The sequence below is a fragment of the Acanthopagrus latus genome, chromosome 12 (genome assembly GCF_904848185.1).
Source record: "Acanthopagrus latus isolate v.2019 chromosome 12, fAcaLat1.1, whole genome shotgun sequence".
In the NCBI taxonomy this organism is placed as follows: domain Eukaryota; kingdom Metazoa; phylum Chordata; class Actinopteri; order Spariformes; family Sparidae; genus Acanthopagrus; species Acanthopagrus latus.
The window spans coordinates 18,144,870-18,165,296 of record NC_051050.1 but is presented as its reverse complement, the minus strand read 5'-3'; the positions used below and the strand labels follow the sequence as shown (position 1 = coordinate 18,165,296).

At 40.5% G+C, this 20,427-nt stretch overlaps 1 protein-coding gene across 4 annotated transcripts; it reads left to right on the top strand.

The window, feature by feature from the left end:
- Positions 1-1,982: 1,982 nt before the first annotated feature.
- usp20 (ubiquitin specific peptidase 20) lies at positions 1,983-20,427 on the top strand. Of its 4 annotated transcripts, none has more exons than XM_037117885.1 (25): positions 1,983-2,391; positions 2,673-2,777; positions 2,959-3,012; positions 4,039-4,101; positions 4,221-4,361; positions 4,465-4,567; positions 4,883-4,952; positions 5,070-5,183; positions 5,290-5,368; positions 6,539-7,052; positions 7,153-7,302; positions 8,110-8,222; positions 8,625-8,797; positions 10,698-10,792; positions 10,901-10,934; positions 11,034-11,079; positions 11,162-11,342; positions 11,512-11,638; positions 11,727-11,896; positions 13,197-13,278; positions 14,216-14,324; positions 14,407-14,509; positions 14,590-14,658; positions 14,745-14,913; positions 15,259-20,427. In XM_037117885.1, exons 2-24 carry the CDS (start codon positions 2,700-2,702, stop codon positions 14,900-14,902), a joined length of 2,826 nt encoding a protein of 941 aa, XP_036973780.1. In that variant the 5' UTR covers positions 1,983-2,391; positions 2,673-2,699; the 3' UTR covers positions 14,903-14,913; positions 15,259-20,427. The 4 variants fall into 4 exon arrangements, with proteins under 4 accessions (XP_036973780.1, XP_036973779.1, XP_036973777.1 ...); XM_037117884.1 differs by having other exon boundaries at positions 5,290-5,389; positions 15,296-20,427; XM_037117882.1 differs by having other exon boundaries at positions 5,290-5,389.

Here is a 20,427-nt window from a genome sequence, read left to right as displayed (position 1 = left end):
GTTCAGCTAATACTACCGGGTGAGCCACCCGGATACACACATGTAAGACCACTCGGCGTTAACAGCACTGCTGTGCTTCTAGTAGTAACATTACCACACAAAGTTAGGAGATAACTGGCTGTTCAGTATCATACAGAAAATGCAGAATAATATGCCGCAAATGCTCCTGAATCAAGCGTGTTCACCCACGTTAGCTTTAGCTCCTGACAGGCAGCCACAGCGCTACTCGCACCGGTTACACTATGCTCAGCTTGACCAAGTTTTATCCAAAATCACAACAACATCAACGCAAAATATCGACTGCGTACACAACGGCAGCCTCTATACAATGCATAGGTATGTTTTACAATGTAAGAATACGCGTAATTACTGGGATGCAGACAGATACAATAGGTAAAGTAATTCCTCAGAAGAGTCAGCTATGCACCCACCATGTCGGTTCAGGCAGAAAGGACGAGCAAGGGATTCTGGGTAGCGTAAATACCGCGAGGCTTGCGACGTGGTTACGTGGCCTCTCTTGCACCGATCTGAGATCAGATTTCACAGCTGCTCGCTTCATCCTGCTGTGCAGTGGTACCGATCAGGAGACTGACTCAGGAACAGTGATAAAGTCCACAAGGATTTACACGTCCTGCTCAATTAAGGCACCGGGTTCAATTTGCCATCACTATTGCAAGAACTTATCTCATTTGGTTGATAATTTGTTCATATAATTTAAAATAAACTTGATATTATATGAATGATATGTATCCAATGTAAATGTTCAGTTTTTATTCTGATTCTGATCATCTGTCCATGATGAGAAAAAAACTTGTTAAAGGTGATAATCTGAAAGGTAGCAACTAAAGCCGACAAATGTAATGGCAGAACATGAAATATCTGCAATATCTCTGAGATGCAGTGGAAGTATGAACATGAATATGGAAATACAAAGTAAGTGTACCTCCCTCTTTGTCAAATCCTTGTTTTATTTTAATCTAATGTCTCTATGTTCATTTTATTATCAATCTGTCTGATGTATCTGTTACTTCTCTATGAAAATTTTCCCAGATAGCATGAAACACCCATTTCTCATCCCTGTCTTCTGTGGTCAGTGGTGTAAAAATATTTACTTTGTATAACATAAGATGATGGCCTCATGACTCCTTATTGTAACTTGTTCCAAACTCATACTGGTGCAATATTATTGAAAGACAGCATAAGATTTAGCACAGATTCCCCCCTGGTACAAATGCATATCCTTGTTTTATTTCCAGTGTAAAAGCATACTTAATTTTTGTTCATTGAGCAAATCTTCTAATACCTGATCATTTATACTATATCTGAGTCCAATCTTTACATATTTCTGTTTCAAATCATACCCATGTGGCATGCTGCTGCTTTAACAATTATCTGGATCCGGTCAGTTTTAGATTTAATCTCAGATTTTGCTGTCATCAAAATATTAGGTCCAACAAGAAGAATTTGGCGCTTAAATCCACTGGAGTGGAGAAAGGAAAATTGTTATTGAAATCTGATAAAACAAAACATTTCTTCTTTTAGTTGAAAAACTTCATTTTACATGTCTCTTTTTCTGAGAAAAAGAAATTAAAGAATCACTTTACATACTGTTGTCACAGTACATGATGCAGCATATTTATGTGACTCCTTTCCCAAATGCATATCAAAGAAAAATGTTATTGGACTATTTTTTAATTTGTTTAAGAATAAAAACAAATACAAAACATGATTTTGTGATTTAATTTTTAATACATGAATGAATTAGCTAAAACATAAAATACTGTTGACTCAGACATGCTATTATTTTTGCCATTAAAAAAAAATACTTAAAAACTAAAATTCTGAATTCAGGGCTTTTATTTGCAATTTTTCAGGAGAGGCATTGCAATTGTTCTTCACGTTAAGGTAAAACTAAAAACTCCTCCACTGGAAATAACGTTCCTCTCACAGTGGCCTCGGGGACCCATTTAACCGACGTACAAGATTACGCAGCTTCCGTAAACAGGAATCCGTTACTGAGTAAAATGTTCTCAAATCTAGCTAGTCCGCCGGCGAGTTGTTTAGCTCTTTGAATTGCAGTTTCTATTAAATTACACGCATTAAATACATTACAGAGCGCATAATTAAAACGATAAATTAATTAGAATATCTTAAAACATCAGTCTGTCAGGTTGACGTCTCCGTGTTGTCTCCTCCTCCCCGGCCCTGCGTCGTCGTGCTGTGTAGCGGACGGGAGGGGGGATGTTTGGGGATGGTGGGCCGGGGTATCGCGTCTCTTTCCTCGGCTCCTCGAAATTCTGCTAGCCTACAGTCTCCTGCCCGCATCTAGTATGGACTGTTTACGAGGAGAATGAAAAATAGCGATTGTCACCGTGGCAGCTGCTTCTGTTGGTAAATGCGATTCATTCATAAATGCTGTTGTCGAGATGATTTCTGAGCTTTCGTAGGTAAACATAAGGCCTCTCACTTTGCAGGTCTGTTCAGTTTCTTTGGGTTAATTGTGAGAAAATGGCCCTACTATACTGTTAATGTTTCCGTTATAAATCATAGACGAGGCGTGGGGGATTTCTGTGGGAGCAGATCGTGTTGTTGTGTTGAGATGTTCGAGCTAGCTTTAGCTACAACATCTGAATCACCACAGTTTTGTTATTACTGCCCTGTCAAATTAGCAGACGTGCTCCTGAAGAGAGTGAGTAGCTATGGCCGAACAAGACATTTGTCCTCACCTGGACTCCATAGGAGAGGTCACCAAGGAGGACCTCCTCCAGAAATCTAAGGTGGGTTTTCACTCATTCACTGTAGATGTTCTGCACAATGTCAAAGATGCCCAGGCCAGGTGATTGTGTCTATGTGTGCCTGGCCTGCACATCCTCTATTCCCTAAATATTTACTGTGCATTATATTTTATCTTTCCTCTTTCAATTTCATACTGTTGATGTTCTCCTCTTCCTGCTGCAGGGAACTTGCCAGTCTTGTGGTGCAGGGGGCCCAAACCTGTGGGCCTGTCTGCAGGTAAGGTTGGGACTGGAATGCTTTTTTAAAAAAGATTTTGTAAGTTTTAAATATTTGCCTTTAAATATAGCTTGAGCACTTTGTCACGTTAATTATGAACACTGCAAGTGCAGCTACCACTGCACTAATTGTACACCATTTCAGATGAGAAGGCCAGGTGAATGCTTAATAATTAATGACGATGTAGGGCATAAATGTGATTATAAATGCAGTAGCTCTCAAGCTCACACAGGCGAGCATATACACAATATCTGCACTTACAGCTACTCACTTTTTGACATTCATTCCAGCATGAATTTATAGATTAACCCTCAAAGAACTTGAAGATATCATTGGGTGCCTGACTACTGAATTTATTTTGTTTTTCCCATCCTGTCTTAGCAGTCAGCATCAAGTGCCATGTATCATTCAATTCAGAGGAACTTTAGTGGCTCAATTAAAGTACCATTTACTTTTTCTGAGAATGGATGAATTTACCAGACTTGTGCCAAAATGCCAGTCAAAATGTTGTGCTTTTTTTTCTTGACTGTGAACTCCGACGTTCCATCAGGAAGTGGTTGGTTGTTTTAGACTATTTTTTGTCTCCATCTGATTTTACTTAAGCAAGATACAACCATTTATTACAATATTAACCTCAGTGTTTTTCAGAGTAAAACAGGCTCAGTGAGTAGATTGAAAGCTTGTTAAATCATAAGCCATTGCTGGTCCAGAGGAGGAAACAACGTGAGTGAATCCCATTCACTACAGAGCCCCTAAATGTATAAACAGGACATGTATGAGACCTGAAAACCTCTTTAGCCCAGAAACTCCACTTTACATGAGATTTTTAAAAGCATGTGGATAGGATTAGTGGTTCAAAAGTAATTAAAACATGTAAAACAATAGCTAATTTTAGCTGCTGGCGGCTCTCTAGGTCTCTTGGGGTTAATTCAGTTCTCACAGTTAGAGAGGTACACATTGTGACTTACTGTCTTTCAAAGATAAAGAGGATTCATTCACTGCTGACACAGTGTTTCTGCTCTGTAGAATGACTGCCCATATGTTGGCTGTGGAGAGTCCTACTCTGATCACAGCACCCTGCACGCACAGGTAAAAACCCTCTCACACAAAATGTAACACTTTTTGTTTATCTCTTCAGTGAATGGATATGAGGAGGAAAAAGTTGAATTAAATTAAAACACAGCCCCTTAAATGATTGTTTCCTTAAGGCTAAGAAGCACAACCTGACTGTGAACCTGACGACGTTCAGGATCTGGTGCTATGTGTGTGAGCGAGAGGTGTTTTTGGAGCACCGGCCTTCGCTGGTCCCTTTGCCTGCTGCTCCCCACCACTGTAAAGCCACAGAGCAGGTGCGACTTCATCTGCTTCTTGGATTTAAATTTGATTCTATTCCATATTGCTACACAAACTGTTTGTTACTCATCTTCATGTTTCTGTTAATTGTTTTCACAGGAAGCAGTTCCTCAGCCAGTGGGTCACCCACTGAAAGCCGTACCAATTGCTGTAGCAGAAGAAGAGGGCTCAGAGTCTGAGGAGGATGAGCTTAAACCCAGAGGTACACCATGTCTTCATTTCTCCCTGTTAGCAACAGAACAGAACAGTTAAAAAATATATAATTACTCTGATTAAACATGAAGTGCTCATGATACTTGCACATATCTGCCCTTTTTATAGATATAATTGCTTTGAATCCTATAAATAGTTATTGGGCATGTATCTTCCAGACTAGCACTGACAGTTAACCCTTGGTGGTGTCGTCTGAATTCGACTTGTTCTAAAAATATGAGTTTGTGTCTAAATTGCTGATTTTGGAACCCCCTGGGAATACAACAAAGGACTGTACGGCTCATGTTTCTCCTGTCATTTTTAGGCTTGACTGGAATGAAAAATATTGGAAACTCCTGCTACATGAATGCAGCTCTTCAAGCCCTGTCTAACTGGTGAGGTCACTTCCTCTCATTACGTTTGGTCCAATACCGGGGAGGTGTCTTTCTTTGATAAGTATATGAGTTTGTTTTCCACCCAACAGTTGTGTTTCCCCTCTCTTTCCCCACCAGCCCTCCACTCACTCAGTTCTTCCTCGACTGCAGTGGGTTGGTCCGGACTGATAAGAAGCCGGCTCTCTGTAAGAGTTACCAGAAACTCATCTCAGAGCTCTGGCATAAAAAACGGTAATAAACACATAAAGCAGCCATGCATTTCCCATGAGAAATAGACTGATATATATACTAATAAAAAAGAATAATTTACCTAATTGTCATGCCCGCTCCTCTCCAGGCCCAGCTATGTTGTACCTACTAGTCTGTCTCATGGCATCAAACTAGTCAACCCCATGTTTCGTGGTTACGCTCAGCAGGTAGGGGCAAGCACCCAGCAGGTAACTACAGTACACCTGGCATCACTCAACAGCCTGACACTGTCTTGTGAACTGCTGTGTATATTTTTTTTCCTCACACATTCCCTAAAAATGACGTTTGTCCTTGCTAATGACAGCTACATTTGTTAAAAATAGCTGAAAGGTTTGACTTGAGTTGTTTACTTGTTTTAGGGGATATTTCAGTTAGGACACCGGGGGAATTAGGACGCCACATAGAGGTGACTGCGTAATACAGCACAGGTCTTCTGAGTTTGACCAATAACCTTCTCTCTGTGAGAGCGATCAATTTTTGAAACTTGGTACCAAGTTATATACTGTAAGAGAACACAGATTTTCAATTTAGGATCAAATCATGTCAAAATCACCCCAGTCATGTACCCATCACGCTTAATTGCGAACACTTAATCTCATGAAATCTCATTGCTGTAGTTTTTTTTTAATGTTTTGTCTTATTGTCGTTATAGTGTATAGTGTGAACTACATTTGTTCATTTTCTCAACAGAGATGATTGCTCTGTCTCCTGCCCAAGGAGCGCTGCACTGTCAAATTAACAAGCAAAAATAACAATACTTGTGCCAATAGACATCCAGTGCTCAATATAAAAGGCAAAGAGGCTAGACTCATGTCTCCACCAGCCATCAATCCATCTCCTCCAAGTGTATTCAGAAACATTACAAAGCTCATTTGTGACTTTATCTGACTTAGGGGGAAGCAAGAAACTCTGAATTATCCCTTTTAAAATACACAAACAAATAAACAACTTGAATCAACCCATTGAGGTAAATTTGAATTCTATGAAATTCAGTTTAAAAATGTTTACATGTTTGATTCAGGCTCAGTGCATGTTTGAGTGGAAGTGTCTGGTTTATTTTGATTGTGATTGCCAAAGAAAAATCTGAAGCCTTTTTAAATGAGAATGAGTTTTGCCTGAAGCCCACTGACTGTAGTTTGGGTGACTAGTGCCAAGGTTCTCCTTGTGCCACATTTTTCTGATGTACAAAATGATTTTTGTTGCAAACAAGACCATCTCACACACACGTCTCCCTTCCTTAACAGACATTTATTTGTTGCCCCCTTCTGCAAAACTCTGTGTTTGAAACCACACGCTTGCATCTTCCTCCTGACTGAATGCATTGTACTTTTCTGCAGGACACTCAGGAGTTCTTGCGCTGTCTGATGGACCAGCTACACGAAGAGCTGAAGGAGCCTCTGACAGAGTGCAACATGAGTGGAGAGGGAAGTGACGGCGAGGAGATAAGAGACGGTGACCGCTCCCCGTCCGAGGACGAATTCCTGTCCTGCGACTCCGGCTCCAGCAGTGACAGGGGGGAGGGTGGAGGAGCAGGTGACGGCGAGCTGCTCCTGCAGGATGAGTGTGATGGGGCCAGATCACCGGCGGGAGGGGTGGTTGGGGTCAGCACCGGCGGGCCGATCTCGGAGAAGGAGAGGTTGAAGGAAAGGAGGGTGTCTGGCTCACCTCTGCGTGGAGGCTCCCAAGAGATGGATGAAGATGCTGATGTGGATACAGCCGCTGAAGAGGGGGCTCCTGAGAGGCCAGAGGAAGAGGAGGTAACACCAACCACAAACACTGAGGTCCAAAGCCAAGAAGACAACCAGTTATCTGATACTGGACAAGATCAAACTCAGAGCAGCAACACCTCAGGTATAAGCCCAGCAGGAGTATCAAAGTGGATCTTTCTCAGTGCATGGATCATTTGTCTCTTAACTCTTAATTTTGGTGCATCCAACATTGTGTTTTCCAGAGCCAGACAATGAAGCATCCATGGCCCAGCCCCAGTCCACTCCCTGCAGCCCTGTACGAACCCTTCAGGAGCTTCATCCCAAACTGTCATCCAGTCCTCCTCGCTCCAGCCCCCTCCGCTCTGCAGGACCTGCATACTCTTTCAAAAAAGGTAAAGAAGAAGTCTGTGTTTCAATGAATGAGATATTTCACTGCTCATTCAAAAACATTTCTACTAACTCCACAGGAGTTTCAGTAATTTAAACCTCAGCCTTGGCTATGTAAACCAGAGTGTCACATGAAAGTTGTTACAGCTGCCATGAGAGTCTTGTTAGAGTGACGGTGCCTTCTGAATTTCATGTGAATTTGATAAATTCATTGAGGGTTTCTCAGCTTTTACACACACAGCTGACCTCTTTTTTGACTTTTCACAGGTTTACATTCCTCCAGATTAACATGGTAACGTGCATTGCTGCATTAAGTTGCCAGGTTTTAAAAATACCTAATTGTTTTTTTTTTTTGATAATCATATGCCTTTCAGAATCACCAGCACCATATGAGGGAATTTTCTTTTTTTTCCTTCTTTCTTTAAAAAAAATTTTTTTTTTTGGTTTTATTAAATTAGATTAGATTCAATTCAACTTCATTGTCATTGTGCATAGTACAAGTACAGAGACAACAACATGCAGTTGTCTTGTTATGTTTCCAGAGACACCTAACTTTTGCTGATGTAGATGGGGGAGTCAAACAGGGGATGTGAATCTGTGTGGGTGGGTTAGTAGTTCATCTCCATTTCAAAGGGGTATCCTCCAGGCTGATACTGTGTCATCTCCCCAGTGTGTTTTCCTGGGGAGCAGTGCTGCCAGCTAAAGGTGTTAAGATCATTGGGAATGTTCTCAGGATGTTAGTCTACGTCAAACAACATCATAGATGTTAAGTGTGTCCTCACATGTCCTCCATGTTGTCATGAATCTTGCAGCTCAGCTGCTGCTCAGCACCAGGAAGAAGAAACAGTCTCACTTTCGCAGTGTGATCTCTGACATCTTCGACGGCTCCATCCTCAGTCTGGTCCAGTGTTTAACCTGTGACAGGGTAAGATGTGCTTCACGTGTTTGAACACTAGAGGGAGCTACAGTTTAGAAAAACACAGCAACCACACTATGTTTACCAAATAATATTGTATTTTTTTGTTTTAGATCAAATTTAGATTGAAGTACAGAATGTGTGCCATCTCTATCTGATTAGAGTGAATGAGCGCTGTATCATTCATCAACATGGGACATGAATAATTTATTGCACAAACATTTATTAGTTGCTTTGTATTTAAATTTTGTTTTTCTTTGAAATCATGTAGTCTAATCCAAACTTACACATCAACCACACATTGATTTGTTCAGTTAAGCATTTATTTCTTGGAGAAGAAATATGGTTGAATGCGCTTCTCTTACTGAGTTATTCTGTATTATTGAAATCAATTCTCTGAATGTGTGACAGGTCTCTACCACAGTGGAAACCTTCCAAGACTTGTCCCTACCTATTCCTGGTAAAGAGGACTTGGCAAAGCTCCACTCTTCCATACACCAGAACCTTCCAGTCAAGACGGGCGTGTGTCCCGACACGTACAACTCGCAGGGTTGGATTTCCTTCATCATGGACTCCATCCGCCGGTGAGTGGTCCATGTTTCACAGGCAGAGTTGAGGAAGAACATGAATTCAGTAGAAAATTCTAATTGCACACTGTCATGCTGATATCATTGATATGGTTAGTAGAGAGATGTTGTCGTTTCATGCTCAAGTTGAGATTAGTCACAGCGAAACTTCCAAGAAAAGCGTTGGGGAAACATAGGAATGATTTTCAGTAAGTGACAGCGTTCAAGACCGTTGAGGCCTGAGGAGATGCAGGTGGGGGCACGTAGGAAGAGGGCTTCGCCAGATCTATCAGGGCACTTTCTCTTGGAGTTGGAAAATGAAAACCATCATGTAAGATGACCTTGTGGGCAGTCAGCCTGGTACGGAAGGATATTCTTTTTGACTTAGATAGCAGGGTTGATGCATGACAGCACATTGACAGTCACAGGAAGTAGAGCGATACCACAGCTGAGTCTCTTTCAAAATGAATCACCTTAATTTAGATAAATGTATGGTGACTTATTTCTTCTTGCCATTGTTGGGTGTTTTTTTTACAGCTACTAAACCTGCAGCATGAAATAAGGAAGCCTCCTGCTTGCACTTTTGCCCTCACAGAAAATCCAGACATTCAAAAACAAAGCAAAACAAACATTTTATTTTGTTTTTTGATGGCTCCAAGCTGATAAAAACCTTGTGTGGTTCAGACTGCTGAGACGAGCCTAGGGAATCAGTCCAGACTGATGGGTTGGAGAGATTATGTAGACTGGCGAGGGCTCTGAAGTGCTCGATCCAAAGCTCCAGGTCAGGAGTGCTGAGCCACCAAATCACTAAACAGAGGTGATGTTGCATTTTTAAGGACTATAGAGAAATTTCAATAGCCAGGTAGAGAGAGTGATATTGTCTGTCAGCAAACATTTCCTGAGATATTGTCTGTTCAACATAAATGTAGAATCACTGCCGTTGCTAAGTGCATTTGCATCATTTGTATTTAAGGACAGAGATGCAGAGATTGGACTTGGCATGCTTGGAAAGATTTGCCTTCCAGCTGTTTCAAAACATTTGTAAGGCCCGTCATAATAACAGTGCCAGTGCCTTTGTTTGGTGATACTTGTGGGTTTTTAGTAGTCAAGGTCAGGTTTATATATCCTATTATGCAACACCTCCATGCAGAAGCGTAGTTTAGCCCTTAAATTCTCAAGGCATATGTGTATAAGCACCTTCTTGCTACAAAGTTTGCCACATCAAAATTATAAAAGGATGATATGCAAGCATTGTTCGTAGGGCTTGTTTCCGCTGCCCCCAAGTGGCAAAAAGTGGTCAATGCAAGCTTAATTTGACTCGGAAGACTACAAACCCTCTCAGTATCCAGAAAAAAACCCCTGCGCTGTAAGACAACAACACACATCTTCTCTATGAGCCTTGAAGAAAGCGTTTCACAATTGATCACAACAGATAACCATCTCTGGAATTAAAGAGACTGTTAAATCAGGTGTATTTAGGCTGAAAGCCGCCCTTCCAGCATACCTCCATCAAAGACCCTGTAAGGAGCTAATATTACTCCAGGCTAGAGATGTCACTATAACATTAGTTCCTTCCTGATACTGATTCCGATACCTGGCCTTTGGGTATCAGCCTGTGTTAGCTTTTAGAGTAGCAATTGATATCTGGTGTGTAACATTATGCAGAGCTAACAGAGCTAACCAGGAAGCAGCAGTGAACCGCTTATAAATTATGTTATGTGGGACCGGTGCCTAGACTTTAGTACATTTTAATACCTATACCTGTATTTTCAGCAGTAGCACCTGAATTTCACTCCAGGCAGCGTTGCTTTTGGTGCTGTGTCATTTAATCATAAAAGCTGCTGACCGTCTGACCTGTTGCCCCATTGCTGCATGTGGTTGAAATAATTGTGTCTCTTTGTGTGACACCTCTGAACAGATTTGTGGTCTCATGTATCCCCACTTGGTTTTGGGGGCCCATGGTAACCTTAGAGGACTGCCTCGCTGCCTTCTTTGCTGCAGATGAACTCAAAGGTAAACAGTTTGACACTGTGGTATTCTACTGTAGCAGTCTGGTGTAGATGAGAATATTTCTGTTGGAATTTACATTTTCTTTCATTGTTTTTTTTTTTTGTTTCCCAGGTGACAACATGTACAGCTGTGAGAGATGTAAAAAGTGAGTGTGTGTAGTAAATCCACGTACAGACAAAAGGATTTTCATTTTCAAAGAATTTTTGCATACAGATCTATTCACGCAGTGTTTTGTTGCCTGCAGGTTGAGAAATGGTGTCAAATACTGCAAAGTCCTTAGACTTCCAGAGGTAAACATTTTTCTTATCTGATCTCCTTCTTGCTTCAGATAACAATGTTTGCTTGTGCATCAGGACGTGTTTTGTTGTGCAGATTCTGTGCATTCACCTGAAACGCTTCCGGCATGAAGTCATGTATTCATTCAAGATCAGCAGCCACGTATCCTTCCCATTGGAGGGCCTGGACATGCGACCTTTCCTGGCTAAAGAGAGTCCATCCCAAGTCACCACCTATGATCTACTGTCAGTCATTTGTCATCATGGCACAGCAGGAAGTATGAGATAATCTAATTTCCTTCAGATAAGAGCATTTCTGATGTTTCCTTGTGGTTAACGCGTTTCAGAAAACAAGAAAACATAATCGTTTTTTCATCTTTACCAGCCCCCGTTCTTGCTCAACACTAACCTCTTCTCCACTCTCCTCCACTGTCTATGATGCTGCAGGTGGGCACTACATAGCTTACTGTCAGAATGTGATCAATGGCCAGTGGTATGAGTTTGACGACCAGTATGTCACAGAGGTCCACGAGACAGTCGTGCAGAATGCAGAGGCTTATGTGTTGTTCTATAGGTAAGCATTTGAAGCCTGAGTAATATCAAATCTGTGCTGATTAAATCAAAATGTTTTTACTGACTGGGCTTTTCTTGGGGCCTTGCAGGAAAAGTAGTGAGGAGTCGGTGAGAGAGAGGCAGAAGGTGGTGGCTCTGGCCAATATGAAGGAGCCCAGCCTGCTGCAGTTTTACATCTCCAGAGAGTGGCTGAACAAGTTCAACACCTTCGCAGAACCGGGCCCCATCAGCAACCACACGTTTCTATGTCAGCACGGAGGTGTGTGTCTGAAAAGACTGGATCACACTGAGAAAACATAAACAGTATATCAGGTCTATGAGACTACTCTTTAGAAGGGCCAGATTTAAATGAAAAAAAAAATAATATTGCTTTGGTCCCAGACCGTGATGCCAGCTGCATTGATGTTTATAAAAAAAAAACCCCAACATGTCTGCAATGTACAACTTCTGATGAAGAATTGCACACACAACATGTGAAGTGTCCTCTCTTGAGACGTCATCTGGTTTACAAATCTCTAACAGAGGGCATGTGGAACTAAAAAGCAGGTTTCAGCAAGTTGTTTGAAAATCATCACATATTACTAATTGAAAGAGTTATTACATTAACGTGACAGTAACTTCTTTGCTCAAAGCTCCATGAAAAGGAGCCTTTTAACAACTCTAAAGCCTCCTCGCCCACACATGACATATTCATGACAGATTATGGGGCATTTACCGAAGATCAGTTGCTGACTCACTGTTACTAAGTACCGGTAAACATTTTTAGTTTTGATATTTTTAAACAGAGCTGTGAATCATATTGGATTGTTTGGGACTGGTTTGCTTGAGATTTCTCAGTAGCAGTCAATGATAACTAAAAATAAGCGGGGTTCCTCAAGGATTGATTTTAGGCCCACTAGTGTTTGTTTCTCACAAAATCTGTTTCTTTTGAGTCCTCTAACGTTATTGAAGTGAAATAATCTCACTAGTTCCTTTCGTGAAATGGCTACACCCTTAGAAACAACTCCACAGATAAAGCTGAATAATATTTGTGGGAAGTTGATGATGCTGTTGATCAGTATCAACCATGCTTTCCATCTGAGGCTTTCAAAGCTGTGTAAGAACAAATCAACACATATTACTCACTTGTCTATAACATGTTGCTACCATCTCTACACAGGTTACTGTCACCACATTATTCAGCAGAGTTGCATCTGTTGGTTGGTGGAGGACAGTGCTGTGAGGAGATTAATGACATCTCCAGATGTTTCAGCTCTTAAAATTAATAATACTTTCTCCCAAGCCAAAGAACAAAGCTCTATCATTACCACAGGGTTTTCACACAATGATCTGTTTCTCTTTGTCCGGATGTGTCTTTTGGATTTGTGTGATATTTGGCTGATCTATGTGACTAAATGAGAAAAACATGTTTAAGAGGACAGTGGGGATTCGGTGGGGGTTTTGTGTAGGTGGAGAAAAAAAATCTTCTGTAGCTCTTGGAATTGTTATTGGTCTTTAGTTCAGGCAGGAGAAGGTTGTGTATTTTTAATGTGACTAAAACATATTTTATCTCTGCACAGGCATCCCTCCTAATAAATACCACTACATTGATGACCTGGTGGTGATTGTTCCCCAAAATGTGTGGGAGTACCTTTACAACAGGTAAATCTGCGTCATATACGCAAATGTTCAACGTAAGAGGAAAGTCAAAACCAGAAGTTCAGCACATCCCTATCTGGACAGTGCTGTTATTGCCCCCATCTTGCTCTACATTTCATTATTTTCTATTTCTGAAAATGGCATTATTGTTTTAATTGATCATTTAAGACTTTACTTTTGGTTGTATTGCCTTTTATCATGGATTTGAATAGAGAGATATGTAAGACTGTAAGATATACAGTATGAGTGCTGGGAACCAAAAAGAAACACATCACATTTTTTTTTTTTGTTGGCTTTGATACAGTGGGGCATTTAACAGCTAACAACCCAGATAGCTCTGTCAGGAGTTGGGTTGGACAAAAATAGATCTAAAAGAATGAATGAATATTGGACTTTCATTCACCAGGTGAAGAATGACCAAAAATGCAGCCAACTTAGCCTCTGCAGGTTTGTCTCTGTGGGTCTGTCTTAAGCTCTATTTCTGTGACAGTTTCTGAGTCTGCTTGCAAAGAGGAAGTCATGTAAACACAGAAAGTTCAGACAGGGTGAGTGGCACAGACAACTAGGGTAGAAAAACGGGATGCAAGACTTCAGTTCAAATGTCCCTATGTGTCAGTACAAAATTACCATCACAAAAATGATAAATTGATGATATAATTTGTGTGAAATGTGAAACTGGTTAAAAAACAAATAATTACATTTTGATTCTGACTTTCTTCCTCTGATCGTCAGATTATTTTGAAAAGCAGCATTTTCGGTTAACTAAGCATGTGCAGCTCTATGATTATGTTATGAAAGAAGAATGCATTGGAATTTAGCCAATCGCAAATCCTGTTAAGCCAGATTTGCATCACATTTTGTTCACATTTGTTTGTGTCTGTCTGTCTTTGTATCTTTTAAGTGTCTTTCTGTTACATGTTGGTGTTTTTTTATCCCTCAGCTTTGGAGGCGGCCCAGCAGTGAACCACCTGTATATGTGCGCCATCTGCCAGGTGGAGATTGAAGCTCTGGCCAAACGCAGAAAAATGGAAATAGACACTTTCATCAAGGTACTAGCCTTTAATCTAAAAGAATCTTACATCTTTATGCTTCGTGTTGGATGTTGGATGAGCATCTGTCTCTTGTCTGCAGCTGAACAAAGAGTTTCAGGCGGAGGAGGCTCCGACTGTGATCCTGTGCATCAGCATGCAGTGGTTCAGAGAGTGGGAGAGCTTTGTGAAGGGCAAAGACAATGGTATGTCCCTTGCAGTTAGACAAATACAGAAATGCATTGAAGTTGCATCATAACTTGTTTTTGATCATTTGTTTTCTCAGAGCCTCCTGGCCCCATAGACAACAGTAAAATAGGTGTCATGAAAGGAGGACACATACAGCTCAAGCAAGGTAAACCACAGCGCTGGTTGAAATGGGTGTAAAGTGGAATTCAGACGGTCGATAAATGTTTTTTTTTTTTTTTCCCTCCCCTCAAGGTGCAGACTATGGTCAGATCTCAGAGGAGACATGGCAGTACTTGCTGGGTATTTATGGTGGAGGCCCTGAAATCGCAGTGAGACAGACGGTGGCCCCGGCTGACCCTGACAGCCTGCACGGAGAGAGGAAGATCGAGGCAGAAACCAGAGCACTTTGAGATAAAGAGAGGTTGGAATGTTTATTTATTGGAAAACACTAACATTCCTCCTACACTGCCTCGCGTACAATCGGCAGTTTGAATTTACTTTGGGTAATGTGTAACAATTTACTGAAAGCTGCTGTTGTGGAGCTTGTAGCCGGTCTTGGAAAAGAGCAGCTTCTCCACCCACATGAGCTCATGAATTCCTTCTGGCCAGCAAAGATACAGATATTTGCACATGTGGAGAATAATGGAGGCAGCACATCCAGCTAATAAACATCTTTACATCTGTAAATCAAATCTGTTCGAGTTTGGGCCTAACTAAATGTCTTTTTGATTGATACATGTTTCTGTTCACTTTTCCTAATCTCTAGGTCCTCTGATTCCACTTTTCCACCCCTGCTCTCACAGGAAGCTGCGGAATTTGCACCTTGGTGAAGAAGCCCGCGCCGTGAGCACTTTGTAAATGTAGCAACGCATTATTCTGAAGCTGTGTGGCAGGAGGGTGAAACGGTACCTAAATATCGCGTAGTCTATTTATTGGATAAGTCCGATCCTCTAATGTTAAGGTGTACAAAATAAGGTGTCATGTCACATCTCTGGAGCTGTTTTTGGTAGTGTGTCAGTGGCTGCTCTAGTGACTAGGTGTCATATACTGCTAAGCTGGTGACCATGAGCCAGTTTGCTGAGGAGGAAAACAGAAGTACAGTGTGATGTTTGGTTTGAGGACTCCTCTTCTTCAGTGAAAGCAACAACCAAGAGACATTATGAAGCTTTTTGTTGTTTGCCTGTTTACTAGTTACATAGCAACAAGTTCAGAGATCAAGTGACAGATACAGCATAATTCTTACTCTCACACCTTCAACCTTAAACACACAGTATAACTGAGCCCTCAGGAATGGAAGTTTTTTGTTTGTTTAAGTCAGTGAGATTTTCAGATTAAAGGGGCCTTCTGGTATTTTTAAACCTGAGCTCTATATTTACATGTTTGGTTTCGTAAATGATTCATACTTCCTAAAAGTTTGGGAATTGGTCCAGTAGAGTGCCTTAGCTGGTAGCTGCCACATGACTACAATGGCTGCAGTGTAATCCATTAGGGCAACTCCGACTGTCAAAGTTACATCTACTAGAAGTGTTTGTGTTTGCTGCTGTCAGGTTGAGGTTGTTATACGAAGTATCTGACAACATTAAGGCAACACTTACAATGACTTTGAAAATAAAATATTTCTGGCCGTCCCTCTAAGTTGGCGCCAAACTCCTCTCTCTAACTTGCTGACTTTCATCGTCGTCGTCCTCCTCAAACAAATCAGTGACTTCTCGTTGAATAGGACTTGTGCTATGACTTTGTCAGTTGGACTTGCCTCAAAGGATTACATTGCAGTCTTGAGGCAGCTGCCAGCAGAGATGATCTACTGGACCGATTCCAAAAGTTTTGGTAAGTGTGAAGTATTTACACACTAGAACATGTAAATATAGGGCCCAGGATTTAAAAAAATGCCAGAATTCCCCTTTAAGGAACTCCTGGGGAAAAAAAACACCACAGCAGGTCTGTTTAAAAACCACAAAACATGCATGTGTTTTAAAGACCATTTGGGTAATCTATATTTGACAAAGCTTCAGGATGCATGTAACTACAAGTTCTTTATTTTGGCCTGTAACTGACAAGATGAGGCGAGTTGGTGTGCACAAACAGACACCTTTAAATGCACAAAATGATAGAAATATTGAGTCACTCCTTCCTAGAACCATCCACAAATAACCCTATAGATATATGGTTATCACTTTAAAAGGAGAAGAGAAGTAGAGGGACACTGTGGCAAGAGTGCAGGAAGTAGGTAAGAGGTGGGTTATACATCTGGTGCAATAGCAGTAAATTGCAGAGGGGTAATGAGAATATTTGTGCGCAACAAAATGTATTAAATGGCTTTTTTGATAATAGCCAACATAGCAAGTTTATAATTCTTTCACACCCTTGCAGTGTGAATGACCTCACCTCTCGTCTCCGAGGAGACTGTCCCAGAATGACCAACGATGCAGTACCTGTTTATACCAAGAGAGGGCAGTATTAAAATTAAATTTTACAATTTCGCAAGAAAGAAATAACCTCACATAAAACCACAAAAAAATTAATACATCGTGCACAAATCCGGACCTGTTACAACACAAAGGTCGTTTATGATAAGTGTATTTTGTTATTTCTGAAAAATATCTTTATTGTGCATGTTTCACCATCAGGTCATCAGAAAAATGAAGCTGTACCCTGTGGGGATGATGTTACGCAAAGGGGGTGTTTGCTTGTAAAAAATAATTCTGCAATTATTCGTCTGCAAATCGCACTTTCGTTGATGATACATTTTAATATTTGATAGTAATATACACCTGTCTTCACAGCTTGTTTACTCAAATTCTATGCTGGTGTAAGGTTTTGAAGCCTCCGCTCATAGGAGAGTGATATTAACGCTGCCCTGACTGCAGTGATTTGTTGTCAAGATAACTAGAACCACATCTTATACATCTTCCGTTTTTTGTTTTTCTTAAGAACACAGATGAGAATGGTAGTTGAGAGTGTGCTGTGCAATATAATGACTTTTGTGACACCTCATTTTAAAAGGTCAACATGCAAAGGTTTTTTTCTGTGATAATTGCTGTAGCTACATTTTCATCTGACACGTCAATGGTAACATTATATATTATTGGGGAGATTTTTTTCTGTATTGTGCAGTTCATTTAACAGCAAGACTAATCTGCCAGGGTAAAAGCTAGTCCAAGCTCAACTAAATAAACAAAGTCCTCCTCTGTCTCATTGTAGATAAATACAATTATTTTTACTGTACAGATCTGCAAAGACAAAGTTCTCCACCAACACAAAATACAAGATGACGACTATTGTTGATGAACACCAAATTTGAAATCCAAAAGTTAATGATTTTTTTCATTTTTTTGTTAAATTGAAATTATTATCACAGCCTGTATAAATAGTCACATTAATGTCATAATTGTACTCATTACACTTACACATTACACATCAAAACCTCCAGATCTGCAAATATTGGCCACTCAGCATCTATGAATGGAGAAGAGACAGGAATTACTTGCAGAAACCTGTAATTTCCAATGCCAAATGACTGAATATAAGATTGAAGACTGATTTAATCTTTAATCACCATATAGTATTCGCAAAGGTATACGATAGCTCTTAATTTTCCTTTTTGTAGCAGCATTAGCAGAGCAAATTATGAGCCAAAACATAAAGATATGATGATGTAACAGTTGATGATATGCAGTACAGTGATCCTACGTTGGAATACAGTGCCTTTATCAAACCTCTTCACACTCCTCAGTCCACCCGCTCAGGTGTTTTTACATATTTTACCTGATTATGAATCTGTGGGCATGCACAAACCGGCCGTGATTGACAGCTCCCTCAATCTCATATTTGGGGAGGAAGAATATGTAGGTCATCATTTGAAGATTAGTTTATTGTTGAAAATGAATTCCCAGCATGTCCCTGCTCACCTTTAACCTGAGCAGAGGTTTAATCAGACAGGATAAGTTAAAATACCTGTGTGTGTATTCACTAGCTTGAGTAAATCTTCCATCCACCTTGACTTTAGAAAGGTCTCGATTTATGTACCATGAAATCTCCCAGCTGTATTACATTGTAAGATCAATGAGAAAAGGTGACACTGAGCCCTAAATACAATTTGAATACGTCACATGAAAACAGCTCGAAACAGCTAATAAGACTGAAACTCAGGTGACCCACTGGCACGACTGAGCTCACTTATCAAAGTTCTATCTTTGTGTACAAAAATCAAAGTTTAAGGACAAGTTATAGCTGATGATGCTATGCTAAGATAATGGGTTCCTTGCTGTGGCTACATATTTAGCGTAAATGAAAGTGTTTGTCTTATCTAATTCACAAAATGTCAAACTATTACTTTAAACTCTTTAAAAAAGAAGGTGTTGAGACACTTAAAATGTTCCAAGTTTAATTTAAACAAGCTCAGCAGATATTCAGAAATGTAATTAACAGAAGAGCAGCTTTAACATTCCCCTAGCTATTTATTTAGATGTTTTGACTTGTCATAGCAGGAAATCCACAGTAGTGACTAATACATTCAACATTCGCTATATTCACTTTCCAGCATCCTTTCTTAAATGGAAGGCTGCTGGGTAGCTTCCAAGGTGGCGGAGTGTACGATCGATTGCAGGTGGCGTTTAAATCTTCTTTGTGAAATAACAACAGAAGCCCACTTTGCAAATAAATGTTTGTGTTTTATTTCAAACTTAAACCTGCAAATGTTTTAGTTTTTGGGTTAGTTTTCTTTTTTTGTTGTTTTTATTGCCAACATTCACACTCTTTTACCTCCGTTTTTGGTCTCCACCAACTTCTGAGGGAAACACCTGGCTCTTTTACTGCTCCACTCTGTTCAGCCAGTCATTAACTGTGTCTTTCTGCTGTTGAGTGCCGAGATGGTTGTGTAAAGCGTGTTTTTAAACCTTCTGAAGTGAAAACAGCTGCCTGTTTTGGGCTGAAAATGACACGCTTAGGGCGGTGAGAGTGAACCAAAACAGAAAAATTGCACATCATAGAGCTAAACAATGAGCTGATACATTTCTGTGGGGTGCGCTTGAAGCTAACAGCTGCATCAGAGCTTAGCTAACATCACTATCCCAGTGAGCTGTCTCATAGATTCCCTGCCCACAATAACCTTGTGAATAACCCGGAATCCAAACGATTTCACTCAAAAAGGAAATGCAGCCATTCTTTATGTCATTGATTTGACTCTTTTCTCGCCATGACATGTCAAACGTCAGCCATGTCGTTTATAGTAACGCACGTCTCCCTGTTTTGTTTGTCGATGTGTCCAAAGAGCAATTCACCAGTTTGAATAAGAGAAGACGCTGATTCTGTTTTTTGTTCTCTTTATTTTTCTCACACATGTCCAGTCTGGATCCTCTTGAGACAATGTCAGTTCTATGAGGATATGTGTGCTATGTTTAGATTTGTTTTTTTTTTTTTTTTTGGAGGGAGCAAGTGCAATGAAAAAGAGGTACATCTTTGTGCAATCTTAGCTTTATCATTAAAGAGACAGTGGGCAGCTGTCGAACACGGAGCAGATTTGAAACAGCTGGCAGCAAGGACTGGAGAAGCGCAGCTCATTTCTGTTGCAGTGCTGAGAAATGTCAGTTGGTAATTACTTAATTACCCCCCACCTGTGAGCGTGTTTGCCTGTGTTACAGCCCAAAGCCATGCGTGTGAGATTTCCATTTCACATGTCAGTGGAAAGAATACGAGCATTGCTGTGGTTGGACAGAGTTCCTCAGTAATATCATTGGCACTCTGCAGACAGCGCGATTTTGCTGACTCATGTTTTCCCTACATTTCACAGTGTGTGGCTGTTGTGGTCATGATAATGGTGATGCTTTGATAAGGGGTTTTAAGTGGTTGACCTCCATTCGATGGGATGTCTTAATGTCTGTAGAGCTGATGTAATTACTCATGACTGGTTAAATGATTAAAATTGCCTGGTCTTTGA